Raw genomic sequence first — 21,459 nt, 5'->3', positions numbered from 1 at the left:
GCGGAGAGATGGGGAAGGTGAGAGAGACAGAGGGAGCTCAGCGGGGCCGAAGGAAAGGGCAGTCAGGCTAGGGGAGGGGATGGGGGGGAATGGACAGATGGGCAAGTCGAAGAAAGAGATGGACAGACGGGGGAGGCAGAGACAGAGGGACAGAGACGAAGAGAGACACAAAAAGAGAGAGGCGGGGAAAGAAGGAGAATGACAGCGATAACGAGACAAATCCACCCGTTAGTACAATGCTTGGCACATAGTAAGCATCTAACCATCATCAATCAATCGTATTGAATGAGTGTTTACTATATGTGGTATATGTGGTACGCATGTGGTACGCATGTGGTATTTGTTAAGCGCTTACTATATGCCAGGTACTGTACTAAGCGCTGGGGTGGATACAAGCAAATCAGGTTGGACGCAATCCCCGTCCCCCATGGGGCTCACGGTCTTAATCCCGATTTTTACAGACGAGGTAACTGAGGTCCTGAGAAGTGAAGTGACTCGCCCGAGATCATACAGCAGACACGTGGTGGTGTCAGAATTAGAACCCAGGTCCTTCTGACTCCCAGGCCCGTGCTCTCCCCGCTATGTGCAGAACACTGCCCTAAGCGCTTGGGAGAGTGCATTTCAACAGAACTAGCAGACACGTTCTCTGCCCATAACGAGCAGTCTAGACAGACTACAGTCTAATACCATTCATATTAGTTGTATTATCGTCCCTTCCTATGCTCGTTCCCCGTTCGACCTCGCTCTCCCCTTCTCCCCCTTCCTCCTCCTCCCGAATTGACACCGAACCAACTGTTCTGCCTCTGCCTCTGCCTCTCCCCTCCCCACCCCCACCCCCCGCCCCCTACCCAGCCCTTAGGCGCCAATTCCGTGGATTTTTAAACGCTGCTTCTTTCACGCCCACAGCTTTTGGATCTGAACCCTGAGCCTCATTCAACCCGGATCTCCTACCAAACATCGGGCCTTAAAAAGACCCCAAACCGATTCTTTCTCATTTAACTCCTCAAAGCCCGCCCATTCCTCCCAAACCTCATCCCACTTGCTCCTCCCCAAAGGCCCTGCCCCTTTCCTCTCCCCACCCAAGACAATTTGTCCCCCTGCCCAGAGCCTTGGTTGACCATCGCCTCCCACACGCCATTCCTGACTGCCCTCCGCCTTCCCCTCCCCAAGCCACACCATTGCTCACCTACCCTGCCCTGAGCCTCCAGGGCTCTGCGTGTCCCCAGCCCTATGGTTTGTGGGGGTGACAGGCTCTCCCTGCCTCTTTGGGCTAGGAGCCTTCTTTGGGCTGCCCCTGCTGCCTTAACACTGAATTCATGACACTGCTTCCCTCAGGGGTTCAGGGGCCCCACCCTCCAGCCCTCCCACCCTTCAGGAACTCGAGCCGCCTGGGCCCTCCAACCCCTGGCTTTCCTCTCAGGAACCCAGGCGTCCTGCCCCTAGCACTCCACTCTTCCCCCACTAGATCTCCTCTCCTTAGTGACCCAGGCATCCTAGCCTGAGGCCTGGGCCCCTCCCACCCTTTGAGGGGGCAGCTGGGACAAGGGGTCAGGTTGTTGTGGGGGTAGGCGGGGCGAGACGGGATAGACGGGGAGAGGAGGGAGGGGTGTGCGGGGGCGAGAGAGAGAGAAGATTGGGACAGGGGGAGAAAGAGCAAGACAGAGGGAGAAAGAGCAAGACAGAGAGAGACAGCCGGGAAGGGAGAGAGGGATTGGAAAAGTCGCAGAAGGAACAGAGTCAGAAATCAGGAACGGTCAGAGAAGGAAGTTTTCTGAGTCACTGGGAGGGAGGGGGAGAGAGAGAGTCAGAAAGAGAGAGACAGAAAGAGAGATCAAGAACACTCATATGCAAGGACTGAGGAAATAGGACGCTGGATCTCGAGAGGGGAACCAGCAAGAGAGAAAGAGCTGAGGTTTGGGATCCTGAACCCCCAAAGGAAGTGGGGGCTGGAGTAAGGGGAGAGACAGGGCCGAGGGGCAGGAAGTTACCCCTGGTCTTCTCTTGAAGACACCTGTACAAATCCAAGACCACCTGACCTGCTAGATCAAGGTAAGGCTGCAGAGGTTGGGAGCAGGACAACTGTGTCCCCCTCCTGCACCAGACTAGGTACAGTGAGTCTGGGAGAGGGCAGGGCTAGGGGATTGGAAACTCAAGAGCTGGGGCAGTTGGGTTTGGGTTACAGGAGAGATGGGGATTAGGGGCGGCTGAAAAGACTGGGGCTGGGAAGGGAGGATGGATGATGGGAGGGGCCTCTAGCTTCTGCCTTGGAGGTCAAGGGGGCTGGTTGCCTCTGGGAGGTCTGGGGATTGTGGGGGGGTGAGGCCTATAGGCTCCTCTCTGTTCTTTACCATCCTCAAGAGTGTCACGAGTTGGAATTGGGCCTCAGCTTGCCTCCTCGCCCCCCCGCCCCCCACTGCCCTCTCCAGGGGCCCAGCAGGAGGGTGGGTGGGGCAGGGCCAGTGTGCTGAATGGCCCGTGGGTGGGGGGGTTAAATTCCTGATCTCTGGGACCCCTGCCACTGACCCCCTCCCCCTTCTGCAGGGGCCTGAGGACAAAGGGGGTTCTTTTCTGTTCTCCACCCCGCCTCCCAGCTGTCCCCCCCCAGCAGCTGGCTCCAGGGAAGGAGTTCAGCTTCCCTCACCACACTCTCCGTCCCCCGTCCCCCCCGCCCATCTCCAATGGGCCTTTCCCTTCCCCACCCCCACCAGCCTGCAGCTGCTGTAGCCCCCCTGGCAGTGCCCCCAGCTTGGTATGCCAAGCAGGTTCAGCCCATGCCAAAATCCAGCACCCACCCCCTGCCTCTCCCAGACCCCTAGTTGGGCTCTCCTTACCCACCCCCACCTTTACCTCCCTCCTGCACCCCCTCCCCCCACCACCTCTCCAAACTTTCTTTCTCTTCTCTCCCGCCCCCCAATCCGATCCCCACCCTGATCTGAACCGGAGCCCAGAGAACCTTCCCTCCCCAGGATCGAAGTTAAGGGGCCACAGCCCACGCGGCCCCTAACAGCCCCTGAGCAGGGATGACATTTCCCTGTGCACAATTCAATCTCCTGTCTCTTTGGGGTCCAGAAACATTTTTCTTGCAGCTCCCTCTCTCTCTCTTTTCTCTTTCTCCCAGGGGAGAGGAGATGGAGGACGGGAGACCCAAGAGCAGCTTGAGCGTCTCCAGCGGTGTCTCCACAGCCTCCTCCCTCAACCTCAGCTCCAAGGTCAGTGAACCAGCATCCTGGGGTGGGCCGCCAGAGGCCCCAGCCCTCTCGCACACGACGTTGTGAGGGATGGGCACTCCCAAGCAATGGGGCCTAGGCTCTCCGCCCCTCCACGCTGCCCCACCCCATCGCCCCTCAAGCGGCCCGAAGCCCCCGGGTAGGGTCTCAAGCATCCCCGTCTCCTTTCCCCAGCCGGCCCGGCCCGTCAGCCGGGTCCACGCTTTTGGGAAGAGGGAGAGCGCTCTCAAGAGAGACCCCAACCTGGCTGTGCAGATCAGGGGCTGGTTATACAAGCAGGTACGAGGGGCAGGGGTGACCTTCGGGCAGGTGGGGCCATGGAGAGACCTGGGAGGCTGGTGAGGGGCTGGACAGACCTCAGGGTTCTTGGAGAAGTTTGGAGGGGAGGGGAGGGTCTCTGAGGGTTCCCTCTTTAGGTCCCTGGGCCCATCTCTTTGGTCCTCTCCCTAGCTGTGTTTCTCTTTGCATCCCCTTCTTTCTTTCTCCTCCCGTCTCTACCTGCCTGTTTCTTTTTGATTTTTCCCTCATTTTGTTCTGCCTCCCAGGATAGCTCAGGGCTCCGTCTCTGGAAACGTCGCTGGTTCGTCCTCTCCGGCCACTGTCTTTTCTACTACCGGGGTCAGTGCCTGGGCGTTCGGGCGGGCAGCCCAGGGGAGAGGGTGGGCGATCCCCGACGTTTCACCCCGATCCTCCAGAGATTCATCCACTCACCGCCCTCCCTCAGAACCCCGAGGTGGGTAACGGGCGCCGACCCATCAACCCCGAGCTGTCCTGGGGACCCAGGCCCTACCCTCCCACCCCTTTTACAGACAGCCGGGAAGAGAGCGTCCTGGGCAGCGTGCTCCTTCCCAGCTACAGCGTCCGCCCGGATGGCCCCGGGATGCCCCGCGGCCGCCGCTTCACCTTCACCGTGAGTCCCCCCTGCCCCGGGAGCCGCCCCCTCGCCCCTCTCCCCTACCGGCCTCAGGGACCCCCATCCTCCGCTCCCCTTTCCAGGCGGAGCACCCCGGCATGAGGACGTACGTGCTGGGGGCTGACACCCAGGAGGACCTGCGGGGCTGGCTCCGGGCCCTGGGCAGGGCCGCCAGGGCCGAGGGGGAGGACAGGTAAGGAGGAAGGATGGGGATGGGGGGAAGGGGTGCGGGGAGCAGGTGGGGGGGGAGAAGCCGGGGTTGTGGAGGCCCGGGAGGCCCCACCCCTCGGGCCCAGGCCCCGCCCCCCGAAACCGTCCCTCATCCGCATTCTGCCTCCTGAAGTCTCCCCTCCTTTGGGATTAGGGGCCCCACCCTCAGCCCCCAAGACTCTCAGACCGCCCCGCGGCCTTCCCTTGCCTCATCGTCCCCGTCCAGTGTCCGTCCCCTCCACCACCACCACCACCACCGGCCTCCCCTCTCAGTTTCCCCAGCAGGGTCCGCCCCTCCCTGCAGCCTGGCCCCGAGGGTCCCGGGGGGCCGGGGGGCCCCCCCGAGCTGGCCAGCGGGGATGAGGACCGCAGCGCCGAGTCTCTGGAAGTGGCCAGGATCTCAGAGAGCCAGAGAGGAGGCGGGCTCCCCCCGAGCTCCCCGGCCCGGCCCGAGCCGAGGGAGCCCCGGAGCCCCCCGCCCCGGAGCCCCGAGTGAGTGGGCGGGGGTGGGGGAGGGCAGGGAGGGAGGCGGCAGGGCCTGGGCCGGGCCCCCGGCTGACTCCTCTCGCCCCCGGCCAGGTTGTTCTCGCCCCTGTCCCGCCCCCCGTCCCCGCTGGGGCTGCCCCGGCCCCGCTCGGCCCCGGCCCGGCGGCCCCCTCCTCACGCAGCTTCGTGCGAGGAGCTGGGCCGCCCATCCCGGCCGCACACGCCCGTGGGCCGCCTGGACGTCCGGCCCCAGGACTGGGCCAGCGCCGCCCCTCGCCGGCCCCTGGCCAGGCCTTCCACCCCGCGCCGGCCGCTGGCCACCGAGGAGGGGCGGGCCCGGGCCCCGAGGAAGCCCCTGGACTGGACCCAGGAGTCCGGGGTGAGTCGGGCACGGGGCTGGGGTGGAGGGGCTCCCTCGGGTCACCGGACCTGGGAGCCTCGGGCCGGTCTGGGATCGGCCTTGGCCTCCCACCACTCTCCCTCATAAGTTCATTCAGTGGTATTTATTGAGCGCTTACTAGGTGCGCAGCACTGGACTAAGCGCTTGGATTTCGGCCACAGATAGAGACCATCTCTGCCCCACGACGGGCTCACGGTCTAATCGGGGGAGACCCCCATCATCACGATAAATAGAATCAAGGGGATGGACACCTCATTGACAAAATAAATAGGGTGATAAAAATATAGACAAATGAGCACAGTGCTGAGGGGAGGGGAAGGGAGAGGGGGAGGAACAGAGGGAAAGGGGCTTAGCTGAGGGGCGGTAAAGGGGGGAAGGGAGAAGGAGCAGAGGGCGGAAGGGGAGCAGAGGAGGAGCAGAGGGAAAAGGGGAAGCTCAGTCTTGGAAGGCCTCCTGGAGGAGGTGAGCTCTCAGTAGGGCTTTGAAGAGGGGAAGAGAGTTAGTTTGGCGGAGGTGAGGAGGGAGGGCGTTCCGGGACAGCGGGCGGACGTGGGCCGGAGGTCGACGGCGGGATAGGCGAGAACGGGGGACGTCGAGGAGGTGGGCGGCAGAGGAGCGGAGCGTGCAGGGTGGGCAGTAGAAAGAGAGAAGGGAGGAGACGGGGCAAGGGGATGGAGAGCCTTGAAGTCCAGAGTGAGGAATTTTTGTTTCGTACGGAGGTTGATGGGCAACCACTGGAGGTTTTAAGAAAGGCCCAGAGCCTTTCTGCAGGAAGATGATCCGGGCAGCGGAATGAAGCTCTGCCTCGCGCCCCATCCTCGACCCAGCCCCCAAACCTCCGTGCATCCTCTAGTCCTCTGGAACCACGGGGACAACTCACCTTCTTCCCTCCCTTTGCCCCCCAGGTGTCCCCTGGACCCTCCCCATACCTGCAGCTTCCCCCTCGGCCGCCTGGGTCCCGGACCTCCCTTGCCTCTCCGGTATGTGTGTCCCAACTTGCCTCTGCCGCGCCCCCATCCCCATTCACCGCTTTGGCTGCCCTGGTGTGCGGTGAGGAGCTTGGACCCTCGTGAGGCGCAGTGACCCCCCCTCTCACCTTTCCCCCTGATTTCTCCCTCCCCCTCCATCCCCTTCACAGCCTGGAACCCATGCAGACTCTACTCTCCGACGAGGAGCTGAGACAGATGTAAGTCCCCCCCCCAATACACACACACACACACACACACATCCTCGACCCCATTCCTCATCCCCAAATTCCAGAGTCCAGCTTCTCCTGCCGGTTTATACCGGTCACTAGGAGTTTCTGGTGCTCTGGGCCTTTTATGTATCCGAGGCAGAGATGACTTATCATCCCCCTCGGGGGAGAAGCCAGTGAAAAATGTTTTTCCTTTTCAGAGGGCAGATGGGGGTCTCCGGGGGTCTGGGAGAGGGGGCGAAGGAGATTGGGGGAGCAGAAACAAGGTCTGGAAATAAGAGAAGTAGCTTCTCCCCCAAAACTTATCTTCTGTATCCCTGTAGGTGCTGCTGAACAGGTTGTGTGGGCAGGACCGGCTGCTGAGGGGGCTGGAGGAGGAGATGGCGAGGAGGCGGGAGGAGAAGGTGGGATTTGGCGGGGTGTGGGGGCCTTATTTGTATATATTATTTATTACCCTATTCATTTTGTTAATGAGGTGTATATCTCCCTGATTCTATTTATCTTGATGACGTTGTCTTGTTTTGTTTTGTTTGCTTTGCTGTTTTGCATACTGTCTCTCCTTTTCCATCTGTCTGTTGCCGAATTGTACATTCCAAGTGCTTAGTGCATTTCTCCACACATAGTAAGCACTCAGTAAATACTATTGAATGAACGATGAATGAGGGCTGGGGACCCTGGGACTTTGGCCCCTACGCTGGCTGGCATCTCCCAACCTCCCATGGGCAAATCCTTCTTCCATCTCAAGTGACCTCTGGGGAAGGTAGCTCCCTTCCCTTACTGACGTCTCATTGAGTGTGGCTTAGTGGATAGAGCCCAGGCCTGGGAGTCAGGGGATCAGAGTTCTAATCCCGGTTCCGCCACTTGTCTGCTGTGTGACCTTGGGCCAGTCACTTCACTTCACTTCTCTGGGCCTCAGTTACCTCATCTGAAAAATGGTGATTCAATACCTGTTCTCCCTCCTACTTAGATTGTGAGCCCTCTCCCCTGTGGGATCATTATATTGTACTCTCCCAAGTGCTTAGTACAGCGCTCTGCACACGGCACTCAATAAATACGATTGACTGGCTGACTGAGTGTCACTCAGTGGGAAGCCCAACTCTCCCTCCCTGCCACCCTCTCACACCGTCCCTCCTGCTCCCAGGAGCAGCTGGAGGCCGCGCTGGAGCTGACCCGTCGCCAGCTAAGCCTCCTGCCCGACCAAGAGCCCGGAGTGGCCGTCACCGAGAGGATCTGGAGCCGCCAGCGTCTCCTTCAGGACCGGCTGGTGTGCGTGAGGGCTGGGCTTTGCCAGCTCACCCTGGTGAGGGCCCTGGGGAGTGGCTGGGGGGAAAGAGAAAGGCAGGCAGGGCCCCCCCATCTTCCCACCGGCACCAACCTCCCGGACAAGGGCTCTGACTCCAAGGAATCAGGATACTCTCTCCCTGCAACTGCTGGGAAAGCAAAGACTTCATCTCCCGGCTTTGGTGGGGTGGGCCCAGAGGCTTTTGGGAGTCCATTGGGCTCCCTGAGGCTGATTGGGCCTCCCAGGCCCCTCCGATGCTATGGGACGTGGCCGCTTCTCCTCTGAGTCAGCTGCTAAACTGGCCTGGGGTGGGGAGAAGAGAGGCAAGGGGAAGGGTGGTAGGGGGAGATGTTGGGAACAATGTGTGGCTTTGTCCCATGTCCCCATCTCCCTTTTCCCAGGAGCACGAGCGGGTGTGGGAGAACTACAGTGGGCTGGAGCAGGAGCTGAAGACACTGAGAGAGACATTGGAATATCTGTTACAGCTTGGTTCTCCCCAGGTAAACCCGTGACCCCCAGGGGTGGGGAGGATGTGGGTGTAGATTAGGCAGAGAGAACTCCTGGCTTGTCTCTGCCCCTTTCCTTTCCCTTCTCAAATCTTCTTCCCTGGCTTTGATCCTCAGGCCCCTGACATGCAATCAACTAATCAATCAATGATATTTATTGAGCATTTACTGTATACAGAGCACTATACTAAGTGCTTGGTAGGGTACAAAATAACAGGTCACTTGGATTCAGAACTCTGCTAGTTGAAGCACTAGCCATCCTGAGCCTAGACCCTTTTCCTAAACTCTGTTCCCCTACCCGTCTTATCCCTACACCTCTCCACTCTGACCGGAATTCTCTTTTGCCTTTCCAACTCCCTCCCCTTCCCGTAGGCCCGGGCATCTGCCCAGCAGCAACTGTGGATGGTAGAGGACACTTTGGAGGGCCTGGGGAGCCCCTCTTCCCATAAGCTACCGCCCTATCACCTAGAGGCCCCAGGTTCCCCTCTTCTGCCAAGAAGGAGCTCCCCTAAATTAGAGGTGAGTGACCCTCCATGACCCAATCCTCCTCACAACTCCCACTTTCTCTTCACCCTTTTTTTGATTTTTCCCAAGTGCTGTCAATCAACCGATGGTATGGGAAGCAGCATGGTCTAGTGGAGAGAGCCTGGGCCTGGGAGTCAGAAGGACCTGGGCTCTAATTCCAGCTCTGCCACTTGTCTGCTATGGGACCTTGGGCAAATCACCTCACTTCTCTGTGCCTCACTTACCTCATCTGTAAAATGGGGATTAAGACTGTGAGCCCCATCTGGGACATGGACTTTGTCCAACCTGATTAGCTAATATCTACCCCAGCACCTAGTACAGTGCCTGGCACATAGTAAACACTTAACAATTACAATTAGAAACCAAAAGCAGCAGGACCTAGTGGACAGATCATGGGCCTGGGAGTCAGAGGATCTGGGTTCTAATCCTGTTCCATCACTTGCTTCTTGTGTAACCTTGGGCAAGTCACTTTAACTTTGATGTGCCTCAGTTCCCTCATCGGCAAAATGGGAATTCAGTTCCTGTGCTCCCTCCTACTTGGAATGTGAGCTGAGCATGGGGTGAATATCAAATGCTTAAAGGGTACAAATCCACGTACAAGGGCAACACAGAAGGGAAAAGGAGTAAGGGAAATGAGGGCTACTATGGGAAGGCCTCTTGGAGGAAATGCGATTTTAATAAGTCTTTGAAGGTGAGAAGAGAGGTGATGTGTTGTATATACAGCGTGGCTTAGTGGAAAGAGCACAGGCTTGTGCCTCAGTTACCTAATCTGTAAAATGTCAGACTGTGAGCCTCGTGTGGGACAACCTGATTACCTTGTATCTACGCCAGTACTAAGAACAGTGCTTGGCACATAGTAAGTGCTTAACAAATACCATTATTATTATTATATGAAGAAAAAGAGTGTTCCAGGCCAGAGGGTGGTCGTGGGCAAGGGGTCAGTGCCGAAATAGAGGAGATCAAGGTACAGTGAGTAGGTTGGTCTTAGAGGAGAGAAGTGTGTGGGCTGGATTAAAGTAGGAATTCAGTGAGGTATGATAGGAAGGGGCAAGCTGATTGAGTGCTTTAAAGCCAACAGCACGGAGTCTCTGTTTGACGTGCAGGTGGATGTGCAACCACTGGAAGTTTTTGAGGAGTGGGGAGTCATGGACCGAATTTTTTTTTAGAATAATGATCCAGGCAGCAGTGTGAAGTATGGACTGGATGGGGGAGGGCAGGAAGCCGAAAGGTCAGCGAAGAAGTCGATGCTGTAGTCAAGGCGGGATGTGATAATTGCCCCCATTTTAACCTCATATCCCTTTGAGGTAGGAAGAGGCAGGTGCTAGAAAACCCATTTTACAGATGAGGAAACTGAGGCCTAGAGAGGTGAAATGGCTTGCCCAAGGTCAAAGAGCAGGCCAGGATGGGAATCCAGGTCATCTAACCACACTGCCTTCTCCTAACAGAGCCCACCCCAGGGGTCTCAACTGGATTTGGGGATCCCAGGGCCCCCAGACCTCCACTGGGGGAGCCTCCCAAAGGAGAGAGACACATGCAGTACACCAACAGGTAAGAGAGAGAAGCGTGCTGAGCTTTAACTGCTCCTTCCCCATCCCAATACCAACCCGAACCCCTCTGCCCTTCCCTCATTTAACTCTTCTCCTGGCTTGCCTTGCCCCCCCACTCCTCCAGGCCTCAGCTCCCCCGGCTCCCCCTCATCACCCAGCCCTGACATTCAGCTGCAGTTGTCCCCCCAGCCGGGGGCAAAGGTAGGACACTTCCCCTTCCCCCACCTTGGGAGTATCATCTCGTGGCCCCCGTCACCCTTTTCCCCTCAGAACTCGGAGGCACGGCAGACCTACTGACCCCCGCCCCCTCCCCTGCCTCCACCAGCCCACTGCCCGGGGAGTCCGACCCCGGATGAGTGCCCAAGAGCAGCTGGAGCGGATGCGGCGCCACCAGGAGACCTGCCGGCCCCTTCCCTGCCCAGCGTCCCTGGGGCTTCGAGGGAGGCTGGGCTCCGTGGGGGGAGGCAGGAGGACCCTTTCTCCATCCAGTCGACAGCCCCTTCAGACCACCGAGACAGTCAATCGGGTGAGTGTAGTCGGAGGGGCGGGAGCGGCCGGGGGGACGCCCTCCCTGCAGGAGGTCGAGGGTGCTGGACCGTCCTCACGCTCGCCGGCCCCGCCCCAGCTCCAGTGTGGCCCAGTGAATGGAGCACGGGCCTGGGCGTCCGAAGGACCTGAGTTCTCAGCTCTTCCACTTTTCTGCTGTGTGACCTTGGGCAAGTCACTTCACCGCTCTGGGCCTCAGTTATCTCATCTGTCAAATGGGGATGAGGTCCATGAGCCATGTGGGGGGCAGGGACTGGGCCTGGCCCAACTACCTGGGGTACAGTGCCTGATGCATAGTACGCGCTTAACGAATACCACAGACCCAATGAAGCAGCGTGGCTCAGTGGAAAGAGCGCGGGCTTGGGAGACACAGGTCACGGGTTCTAATCCCGGCCCTGCCGCTGATCAGCTGTGTGACCTTGGGCAAGTCACTTCACTGGGCCTCAGTTCCCTCATCTGTCAAATGGGGATTAAAACTGTGAGCCCCACGTGGGACAACCTGATCACCCTGTATCCCCCCAGGGCATAGAAGAGTGCTCTGCACATATTCATTCATTCAATAGTATTTATTGAGCGCTTACTATGTGCAGAGCACTGAACTATGCGCTTGGAATGAACAAGTCATTCATTCATTCAATTCAATAGTATTTATTGAGCGCTTACTATGTGCAGAGCACTGTACTAAGCGCTTGGGATGAACAAGTCGGCAACAGATAGAGACAGTCCCTGCCGTTTGACGGGCTTACAGTCTAATCGACATAGTAAGTGCTTAGAAGCAGCGTGGCTCAGTGGAAAGAGCACGGGCTTTGGAATCAGAGGTCATGGGTTCGAATCCAGGCTCTGCCACTTGGCAGCTGTGTGACTGTGGGCAAGTCACTTAACTTCTCTGTGCCTCAGTTCCCTCATCTGTAAAATGGGGATTGACTGTGAGCCCCACGTGGGACAACCTGATTCCCCTGTGTCTACCCCAGCGCTTAGAACAGTGCTCTGCACATAGTAAGCGCTTAACAAATACCAACATTATTAACATTATTACCACCATTATTTATCTATTTATTTCTGCAGCGCCTGACGCATAGTAGGCGCTTAACAAACGCCGCCGTTATTCTCATTACTGTTATCATCTCCGCGTCCCCCAGGTGCCCACCGTCCCCCCGGACTCTCCGGAGGCCTCGGACCAGCCGGTGGTCACAGAGTGGATCCGGAGTTCGGGCTCCTGGAGCAGGTGAAAGGCCTGGGGGGGGGGGGGGGGGTGGGGAGGGGAGTCGGAGGACGGGACCCCCGTTAGGCCTCGACTCCCCTCCCGACATGGGCTGAGGGCGAAGACTACATTTCCCATGAGCCTCCACGGCGCCGGTCTTTGGCTCATGCGGCCCCGTCCGTCTTTCAGCCCCAGGTGCCCCGCCCCGGCCGACGTGCCACCCCCCGAGGGGCACCGGGAACGGGTCCTCAGCCTGTCCTACGCCCTGGCGGCCGAGGCCTCGCACTGGCACCGGCTCCTCACAGGTCAGGGGTCAGGGGTCAGGGGTCAGGTCGGGGGTCCCCAGGGGCAACGGGGGACTGATGGTCCCTCTCCCCCCCCCCCCCGCCCTTTTCCTCAGGCCGGAGCCTCGACGCCCCTTCGGAGCCCCGCCCCTCTTCGCCCCGCCCCCGGCCGCCCCAGCGGACCAATCCCCGCGGGTCCCGCCCGCCCGTCTCGGCCAATGAGAGCGCGGCAGGCCCCGCTCCCTGGGCGGCCTCCTGGCAGGGGGGGTCGGTCCCTCCCGCCCCCGCCGACGAAGCCTCGTGGCCTCCGCGCGTCACCCTGCTCCAATCCAGTTTCTAGTAGCTGCTGGGGGCGGGGCCTCGTCGGGAAAGGGGCGGGGCCTCGTCGGGAAAGGGGTGGGGCCTCGTTTGCCAGGGGGCGGGGCTGCAGAGGCCGGCGGGCGCCCCTTCCCATTTGCCCATTAAACTTTATTCCCTATGTCAGAGGCCTAGTCTGTTTGTCCGGGAAAAAGCCGGGGGGGAGGCCCGGGTCCCTGGAAAAACGTGGGCAATTTGGGATGGTCGGGATCCCTGGGGGCGGGAGCCGGTCCTGGGCCCCGGGGAGGGGCGGGCCTCTCGGGTTCCCGGAGCTGATAGAGTTAAGGGCAGGGGCCCCCCGGCGGGGGTGAGGCTGGGGCCCCTGCCCCTCCAGGACCCGCCCCCTCCGCTTTTGCTTTTGACACCCCGCTCCTCCGCTCTCCCTGGCCCGCTTTCGGAGGCGGAAGGAGCGGGGAGCGCTATGGCCACCGGACTGCGCTACGCCGGGCGGGTGGCGGTGGTGACCGGGGGCAGCCGGGGCATCGGCGAGGGCATCGTGCGGGCCTTTGGTATGGAGGAAGGCGAGGAGGGAGATGGGAGCGCCTGGGATGGGCCGGGTTGGGAAAAGGGGAGAAGACGAGGCGGATGGGGGCCTGCGAAAGGAGCCTGGAAGGAAGATTGGGAAGCTCGTCTGCTGGACTCGTCGTGGGCAGGGGTTGTATCCGTCTCGTGTTGTATCGTGCTCTCCCAAGCGCTTAATGCGTGGCTCAGTGGAAAGACCCCGGGCTTGGGCGTTAGAGGTCACGGGTTCGAATGCCGGTTCGGCCACCTGTCAGCCGTGGCACGGTGGGCAAGTCACTTCACTGGACCTCAGTGACCTCATCTGTAAAATGGGGATTCACTGGGAGCCCCACGGGGGACAACCTGATTATCCTGTATGCACCCCAGCGCTTAGAACAGTGCTCTGCGCAGAGTAAGCGCTTAACAAGTGCCCACATTGTGATTAATGCAGAGCTCTGTCCCCCCTAAGTGCTCAATATGAGTGAATTAGGAAGGGGGAGGCATTGGAAGTAGGGAGACGAGGCGGGCAAGGGTGGGGAGAGCTGGGGGGAGGGGGTCCATCCGCCCTTCGACCCCTGCCCCGCGGTCACGGGAATGGGCGTCACGGGGGGCAGGTGGGGAGTGGAGGAGGGCGGGAGCCGGGCCCACCTCCCCCGGGGCCGGCAGGGGGCGGTAGAGACCGCCCCGTTCATTCCTCCGATCGGATTCAATGAGCGCTTACTGTGTGCATGGCACTGTACTAAGCGCTTGGGAAAGCACGCTGTAACCTCTTCCACCGTCCCCTTCTCTCCGCCGTCTCCAGTGGATCAAGGAGCCCGGGTTGTCTTCTGTGACAAAGACGGTGAGTCGCTGCGGACTGCGGGGCCGGGGACCTAGTTTGCCCCTCCAAATCCTCACTGCCCAGCTTCTCCCCTTAACACCGGCCTCTTCCTCACTCCATCCCTCGCCCACCCAGATTTTCTCCCCTCAACCCCATCTCCTTTCCCCACTCACCCCTAACTGCCTCCAGGTGCCCCAGTTCCCTCGCCACATGCGGTGCTGCCCGGGGAAGGCGAGGCTGAGACGAGAATTTATTTTTTTCTACTGGTATTTGTTAAGCACTTACTATGTGTCACACACTGTACCGATCCCTGGGACAAGATACAAGTTAATCCAGGTTGGACAGTCTTAACGAGGATCACGATCTTAATCCCCCTTTCGCAGATAAGGTGACTGAGGCACAGAGAAGTTGTGACTTGCCCAAGGTCACACCACAGACAAGTGGCAGAGCCGGCATTAGAACCCAGGTTCTTCCGACTTCCAGGTCCGGGCTCTATCCGCTAGGCCATGCTGGCCGATCTATTGAGATTTGGAGAGAAATCAGGGACTGAGTTCTGGGAGGTGAAAGATCTCCCCAGCCACCCCTACTCCTTATGAGTGGTCCTCAGAGAACCGAGGACTCGTGCCCTCCCTCCCCAACCTCCCGTGCGAGACCCACTCCTGAGCCTCTCAGGGACCCATTCAATTAATTCAGTAGTATTTATTGAGTGCTTACTATGTGCAGAACACTGTAGTAAGCGCTTGGAATGTACAGTTCCGCAACAGATAGAGGCAATCCCTGCCCAATGACGGGTTCACAGTCTAAATGGGGGAGACAGCAGAGCAAAATAGAACAAAACAAAAACAAGACCTAGCCATCCTGTCCCCCAGACCCTCTCTCCCTCAGTCCTCCCTCTACCCAGGCTCCTGGAGGCCCTACCCTGAGCTCTCTATGGCCCGAGTGGCCTGCCCTATAACCACTATTCATATCCCAGAGGCAGCAGGTCAGGCCCTGGAGCTGGCTCTGAGGGAAGCCAACACCCCTGGGGAAGCAGTATTCGTGCTGTGTGATGTGACTCGGGAAGAAGAGCTTCAGGTGGGTGAACTCTGACCCCCCAGCAGAGAGGTGGGGAGGGAATGATTGAAGATGGGGGCTGCAGCTGAGTGGCCAACGCCGGTATGTCTGCGTCTTTCCTCGTGTGCGTCTCAGACCCTGTTCTCCGAGACGCTACGTCGTTTTGGTCGACTGGACTGCCTGGTGAACAACGCTGGGCGCCGTGAGTCCACTGACGGAGGGAGGCTGTGTGGGGGAGGGAAGTGAGGCAAGGGAAAGGAGGGAGGACTCCAGGGAGCGCCTGAGGGGGAGGAGTCTGAAAAGCCACCTCCTTCCTCCCCCAGACCCTGGACCGGAGCGGATAGAGGAGACGACGGCTCAGGAGTTCCGAGATCTCCTGGAACTGAACCTGCTCGGATACTACACGGCCTCCAAGGTAGGGGAAGGAAGAGACCACGGGAGGGTGGGAGGGATGGAGGGGAGGGGTGCAGAGAGAGAGATGCAGATAAGGAGGTGGGGAAAGACAGAGAAAAGGGGAGGGCCAGAGACCCCAGGGGCCAGAAAGCTGGGACAGATTTCAGTAGAAGTGATGTTGGGCAGGGGTTCAGGCTATTAGGTTCCCTCCAAGTGTTCTCCTGACCCCCTGCTTACCTCTCTTTTTTGCTCTTCCTCCTTCCTCACAGCTAGCCTTGCCCTACCTGAGACAGACCCAGGGCAATATCATCAACATCTCCAGCTTGGTGGCAATCATTGGACAGAGGGAGGCTGTCCCCTATGTGGCTACAAAAGTATGTTGGGCTAAGCCCCTTCTTCTCCCCCCCCCCCCCATCTGCTGGAACAAGGTATGGTTGAGAGGGAAGAATCCTTCCTGGCTCAGGGCCTAGTAAAGGCTGAGCATGCTCCAGACCAGAGCCCAGAAGCCCCGCTCCTTTGGGCCCAATTTCCAGGGAGACACAGTCCCTGGCCTAAGACCCTCCCAGACACCTCTCCCCACTCCCCCAAATGGTTCTCCTTTCTCCCCGCAGGGTGCCGTCACCGCCATGACCAAAGCTCTCGCCATAGATGAAGGTCAAAATGGTGTCCGGGTCAACTGGTAAATAATTCAGAGCGTGTGGCTCAAACAGTGGTATTTAGTGAGGTCTTAGGGAAGGTTTTCTGTAGGAAAAGGGATTTCAGGTAGGATTCGGTGGATGGGGATATATATCTGTCAGATATGTAGGGCGGAGGGGGCAAGTTCCAGGCAGGAGGGAAGGGTGTGAGCAAAGGGTTGATGGCAGTGAGGCAGGGGTGAGGGACGGCCGAGTAAGTTGGTGTTGATGGAGTGAAGTGTGCGGGCTGGGTTGTGGTGGGAGAGGAATGAGGTTCCTTAAAGGAGCTAGGGTGTCTTTGGGGGAAGCAGCTTGGAGGTGATCAAGGGTGGTGGACCAGGACACCAGGGTTCCTAAGGAGAATGAGGAGGGCTTGGTGTTGGGGAGTGTGACTGGAAGGGCTTAAGTAAGGTCTGGAGCTTGAGACATCTTGGGTATCCTAGAAACTGGGCATCTGCTGGTCTCTGCCTCAGTCCATGTCAGCACAAGAAGAAAAGATGGAGACCCCAGTGGGAGGGAGGAGAGCTGGCTCTTAAGACAGTACTAAGCATTTAGTACAGTGCTAAGCTCTGTATGTAATAAGTGCTCAATAAATACCATTAAGTAAGGGACGGATTCTCCTTTGAGAAATTCCCTGCCCTGGCTGGGTAAAACCCGGGGTGGGGGTGGTGGTAGAGGAAGGGGAGTGACCATTATGACCTCTCAGGTCTCTTCCTTATGGGCCATGACCTATCAATCAATTAGTGGTATTTGAGTACAAACCAGGGGACTGTGCTAGGGTGAGAACAATACTGTACAGTTGATCAAATAATGATGTTTATTGAGTACTTATTATGTGCAGAACAGTGTAGTAAGCTGTTGGAAGAGTATAATACAACAGGGTTCATAGACTCGTTCCCTGTCCACAAGGAGCTCACTGTCTTAGAGAACTGTTTAGTCAGTGAGTCATATTTACTGAGTGCTTACTGTGTGCAGAACATTATACTGAGTGCTTGGGAGAATAAAATACAACAATAAACCAGAAACACTCCCTGCCCATCACAAGTTTACATCTTAGAGGGGGAGACAGACATTAATATAAATAAATTACAGATATGTACATACGTGCTGTGGGATTGGGAGGAGGGATGAATACAGGGAGCAAGTCAGGGTGACGCAGGAGGGAGTGCAAGAAGAGGAAATGAGGGCATAAGCAGGGAAGGCCTCTTGGAGGAGATGTGCCTTTAGTAAGGCTTTTGAAGGAGAGGAGTTATTGCCTGTAGGATATGAGGAGGGAGGGTATTGCAGGATGTTGGCCACAGAGGGGAGGCTAGGAGAGAGGCTGTCCTGACCATTTGCACTCACCCCTGCCCCTCACAGTATCTCCCCTGGTAACATCTGGACTCCCCTGTGGAAAGAACTGGCCCAGATGACACCAGACCTCGCCAAGGCAGTGAGGGAAGGAGAGGCTGCTCAGGTAAGGTGAGAGGCAGGAAGGAGATTGGACATTGGATGTTGGAACTGGAGGGTAGGGTTAGGAAACTAGTGGTGGGATGCAGGGTTTGGGGAAGAGACCTCTTCAGACCCTTGACTCTTCCTCCTCCTCTCTCCCCATCTCCATCCCTGTCCCTTCCCCAGGTCCTAGGCCGTCTGGGGACGCCGGCAGAGGTGGGGGCAGCTGCCATGTTCCTGGCAGCGGAGGGATCCTTCTGCTCGGGGGTGGACCTGCCTCTCAGCGGAGGGGCTGAACTGGGGTATGGCCCCAAGGCCCTGACTCCACTCGTGTCCCAGGCACAAGGAAGCCCCTAGCTTCCCCACGAAACCCGATCCATCTGAAGTCCTCAGAAACCGAAAACCTTAAATCGTGAGGACTCCAGACCTCCAAAAATCTGGGATTCCCCACCTCCATAAACTTTTTTTAATGGTATTTCTTAAGCACTTACTATGTTCCAGGCACTGTTCTAAGCGCTAAATCTCCCCTTCCAGCCCTCTCAACAAATGCCCTCTAACCAATAATAATACTAATTGAGGTATTTTAAATGTCTACTATGTTCTGAGACTTGAACTAAGCACTGGGGTAGATATAATTGGGGTACAGTTCCTGTCCCACATGGGGCTCGCAGTCTAAGGGCGAGGGAGAACAGATATTGAATCCCCATTTTAGAGAAGCAGCGTGGCTCAGTGGAAAGAGCATGGGCTTTGGAGTCAGGGCTCATGAGTTCGAATCCCAGCTCTGCCACTTGTCAGCTGGGTGACTGTGGGCAAGTCACTTCACTTCTCTGTGCCTCAGTTACCTCATCTGTAAAATGGGGATTAAGACTGTGAGCCCCACGTGGGACAACCTGATTCCCCTATGTCTCCCCCAGCACTTAGAACAGTGCTCGGCACATAGTAAGCGCTTAACAAATACCAACATTATTATTATTATTATAGATGAGAAAACCGAGACACAGAGAAGTGGGGTGAGTTGCTCACAGTCACACAGCCGGTGAGGGGAAGAGCTGAGATTAGAATTCAGGTTTAGTGGGTCCCAGTTCTGTGCTCTATTTATGCTGCTTCTCTCACCCTCCTCACCAACCTTATCTCTGTCTTCCCCTCAGAAGATCATGTTCCCTGATGTCAAGGGGTTAAACTAATGGTCCATTCAGCTTGGTATTCATGGTATTCATCTTCGGGCAGTGGCATTTATATGCTGTGAGCAACGGTTTGGTCATTCATCTTAAATATCAGGGATAATAATTATAATTTTGACTTTTATTAAGTACAAGTTAAGCACTGGACTGAACACAAGGTTCTCAGATGGACCATCTCACTAGCCCCAACTCTTCCCCTTGAAACCAATTATAGACCACTTGACCAAGAACTTTTCCAAATCCCTCTCGAGTCTACTGCTATTTTCCTCTGCCTTAATTTTTAAATGATATTTTTTAGACGCTTACTATGTGTCACACTAGGATAGGTTCCAGTTAATTAGGCTAGCCAGTCCCTGTCCCACATGGGGCTCAGAGTCTAACTTCCTCATCTTAAGGCAAATTATTTCCCTAAAGTTAACCCAGTTCTGACTCTGCCATCTTCCCACTAATGTGATTGGAGCTAGAGAGAAAATACAATAAAGTATTTTATTTGTTCCCCGTTTTGCTTGTCAGCAACGCTTCTGCTTGGAGACGAAGGCCCCGCCATTTTTCCCCCCTTCCCCTCCCAGCTTCGAAACGCACTACAAGTCCCAGAAGCCTTCGCGCGGGGGGGGGTTGACTTTGCCGCACGGCCTTCTGGGAGTTGTAGTCTCCTGGGGTGGAGGACCGGTGCCCCGCGGAGAGAACGGCTAATTAGTTAATTAAGCGGCTTCCTTAGAGGAATAACTCTAATAAAACATACTAATGGGGCGCTAATGGGGGAACGAGAGTCGGTTCCCTGGTCGTGACTCGCCCTGGTCCCGGGGCATCCCTGGGGAGAGGTGCTGGGGCTGCCAGTCCACTGGCTTAATAATAATAATTATAATAATTGTAGTATTAAGCGCTTCCTCCGTGCCAGGCACTGTACTAACCGCTGGGGTGGATACAAGCAAAGGGGGTTGGACACAGTCCTCATCCCACGTGGGCCTTCCGGTCTCAATCCCCATTTTACAGATGAAACTGAGGCTCAGAGAAGTGATTTGCCCGAGGTCCCTCAGCAGATGAGTGGTGGAGGGGGGAATAATAATAATGATTGTATTTGTTAAGTGCTTACTATGTGCCAAGCACTGTTCTAAACGCTGGGGTAGATGCAAGGAAATCAGGTTGTCCCAAATGGGGCTTGCGGTCTTAATCCCCGTTTTACAGATGAGGAAACCGAGACACAGAGCATTTAAGTGACTCGCCCAAAGTCACACAGCTGACAAGTGGTGGAGCCGGGATTAGAATTCACGACCTCGGACTCCCAAACCCACGCTCCTTCCGCTAAGCCCCGCTGCTTCTCATCCTTCTGATTCCCAGGCCCGTGCTTGTGTCCCAGTTGACTTGTAATAATAATAAAAATGTTGGTATTTAAGCGCTTACAATGTGCCAAGCACTGTTCTAAGCGGTGGGTGGCTACAAGGTCATCAGGTGGTCCCCCATGGGGCTCACAGTCTTCATCCCCATTTTTCAGAGGAGGTCACTGAGGCCCAGCAAAGTGAAGTCCCTTGCCCAAAGCCACAGAGCTGAGAAGTGGCGGAGCCGGGATTAGAAACCCATGACCTGTGACTCCCCAGCCTGCACTCTTGCCACTGAACCATGTTCTATCCGCTCCATTGGTTGGTACAGTGCCTGGCACATAGTAAGCGCCTGAATAAATGCCACCATTCATTCAATAGTATTTATTGAGCGCTTACTATATACAGAGCACTGTACTAAATGCTTGGAATACACAATTCGGCAACAGATAGAGACCATCCCTGCCCAGTGATGGGCTTACAGCCTAATCTTATTAGACCATTATTATTAGAGAAGCAGCGTGGCTCAGTGGTCAGAGCCTGGGCTTGGGAGTCAGAGGTCATGGGTTTGAATCCCCACTCTGCCACTTGTCAGCTGCGTGACTGTGGGCAAGTCACTTCACTTCTCCGGGCCTCAGTGACCTCAGCTGGAAAATGGGGATGAAGACTGTGAGCCTCTCGAGGGACAAGCTGATTCCCCTGTGTCTACCCCAGCGTTTAAAACAGTGCTCTGCACATTCATTCAGTAGTATTTATTGAGCGCTTACTATGTGCAGAGCACTGCACTAAGCGCTTGGAATTTACAATTCAACAGATAGAGTCAAGTCGCTTCTCTGGGCCTCAGTGACCTCAGCTGGAAAATGGGGATGAAGACTGTGAGCCTCACGAGGGACAAGCTGATTCCCCTGTGTCTACCCCAGTGCTTAAAACGGTGCTCTGCACATTCATTCAGTAGTATTTATTGAGCGCTTACTATGTGCAGAGCACTCCACTAAGCGCTTGGAATATACAATTCAACAGATAGAGGCAAGTCGCTTCTCTGGGCCTCAGTGACCTCAGCTGGAAAATGGGGATGAGGACTGTGAGCCTCACGAGGGACAAGCTGATTCCCCTGTGTCTACCCCAGCGCTTGGATCAGTGCTCTGCACACAGTAAGAGTTTAACAAATATTACTGGAGCGCCGGTGTCCTTGCCGTGCCCTAGGTCGGGGCGGGTGGGGGGCGGCGTTGGGCTGGCGGTTGTTGATTGGGCCCCGCTTTGCCCTGCCCGGTCCTGCCCGGTCGTGGGCCTCTGAGATGGCCGGGGGCCCGTGACTTCCTCCCCCCCCCCGCCGCCACCCACTTGTCCCGTCCCGTGTGGGGCGGTGGGGGCGGGGCCGGGGGCGGAACGGCATTTCTGTGGGCCCGGGGCC

The 21,459-nt window shown here is 57.1% G+C and overlaps 2 protein-coding genes across 2 annotated transcripts; both read left to right on the top strand.

Annotated features, from left to right (window-relative positions):
- The first annotated feature begins 1,661 nt into the window (after positions 1 to 1,661).
- On the top strand, positions 1,662 to 12,805 carry PLEKHA4 (pleckstrin homology domain containing A4). The gene is made up of 20 exons (XM_029073002.2): positions 1,662 to 2,049; positions 3,119 to 3,209; positions 3,402 to 3,506; positions 3,773 to 3,845; positions 4,037 to 4,137; positions 4,224 to 4,333; positions 4,624 to 4,842; positions 4,930 to 5,215; positions 6,142 to 6,216; positions 6,375 to 6,422; positions 6,755 to 6,835; positions 7,573 to 7,731; positions 8,115 to 8,213; positions 8,592 to 8,738; positions 10,190 to 10,292; positions 10,416 to 10,492; positions 10,617 to 10,817; positions 11,977 to 12,062; positions 12,228 to 12,343; positions 12,439 to 12,805. The coding sequence occupies exons 2-20, from the start codon at positions 3,129 to 3,131 to the stop codon at positions 12,660 to 12,662; spliced, it is 2,391 nt and encodes a 796-aa protein (XP_028928835.1). The 5' UTR covers positions 1,662 to 2,049; positions 3,119 to 3,128; the 3' UTR covers positions 12,663 to 12,805.
- A 159-nt stretch (positions 12,806 to 12,964) lies between these two features.
- On the top strand, positions 12,965 to 18,026 carry HSD17B14 (hydroxysteroid 17-beta dehydrogenase 14). Its single transcript, XM_029072710.2, has 9 exons — positions 12,965 to 13,188; positions 13,983 to 14,021; positions 14,974 to 15,074; positions 15,189 to 15,255; positions 15,377 to 15,468; positions 15,716 to 15,820; positions 16,058 to 16,125; positions 17,480 to 17,576; positions 17,738 to 18,026. Exons 1-9 carry the CDS (start codon positions 13,101 to 13,103, stop codon positions 17,906 to 17,908), a joined length of 828 nt encoding a protein of 275 aa, XP_028928543.1. The 5' UTR covers positions 12,965 to 13,100; the 3' UTR covers positions 17,909 to 18,026.
- The last annotated feature ends 3,433 nt before the right edge of the window (positions 18,027 to 21,459 follow it).

This window comes from Ornithorhynchus anatinus, chromosome 10 (assembly GCF_004115215.2).
Source record: "Ornithorhynchus anatinus isolate Pmale09 chromosome 10, mOrnAna1.pri.v4, whole genome shotgun sequence".
Taxonomy (NCBI): Eukaryota; Metazoa; Chordata; class Mammalia; order Monotremata; family Ornithorhynchidae; genus Ornithorhynchus; species Ornithorhynchus anatinus.
This window is presented reverse-complemented; position numbering and strand designations above follow the sequence as displayed.

Bases quoted from the DNA above. Each gene is read 5' to 3' on its own strand.
- HSD17B14 (XM_029072710.2), top strand. From the start codon at position 13,101: ATGGCCACCGGACTGCGCTACGCCGGGCGGGTGGCGGTGGTGACCGGG. The intron at 13,189-13,982 runs GTATGGAGGAAG...CGCCGTCTCCAG, and splicing joins GGGCATCGTGCGGGCCTTTG to TGGATCAAGGAGCCCGGGTT. The intron at 16,126-17,479 runs GTAAATAATTCA...TGCCCCTCACAG, and splicing joins AATGGTGTCCGGGTCAACTG to TATCTCCCCTGGTAACATCT.
- PLEKHA4 (XM_029073002.2), top strand. From the start codon at position 3,129: ATGGAGGACGGGAGACCCAAGAGCAGCTTGAGCGTCTCCAGCGGTGTC. The intron at 6,217-6,374 runs GTATGTGTGTCC...TCCCCTTCACAG, and splicing joins GGACCTCCCTTGCCTCTCCG to CCTGGAACCCATGCAGACTC. The intron at 10,818-11,976 runs GTGAGTGTAGTC...CGCGTCCCCCAG, and splicing joins CCACCGAGACAGTCAATCGG to GTGCCCACCGTCCCCCCGGA.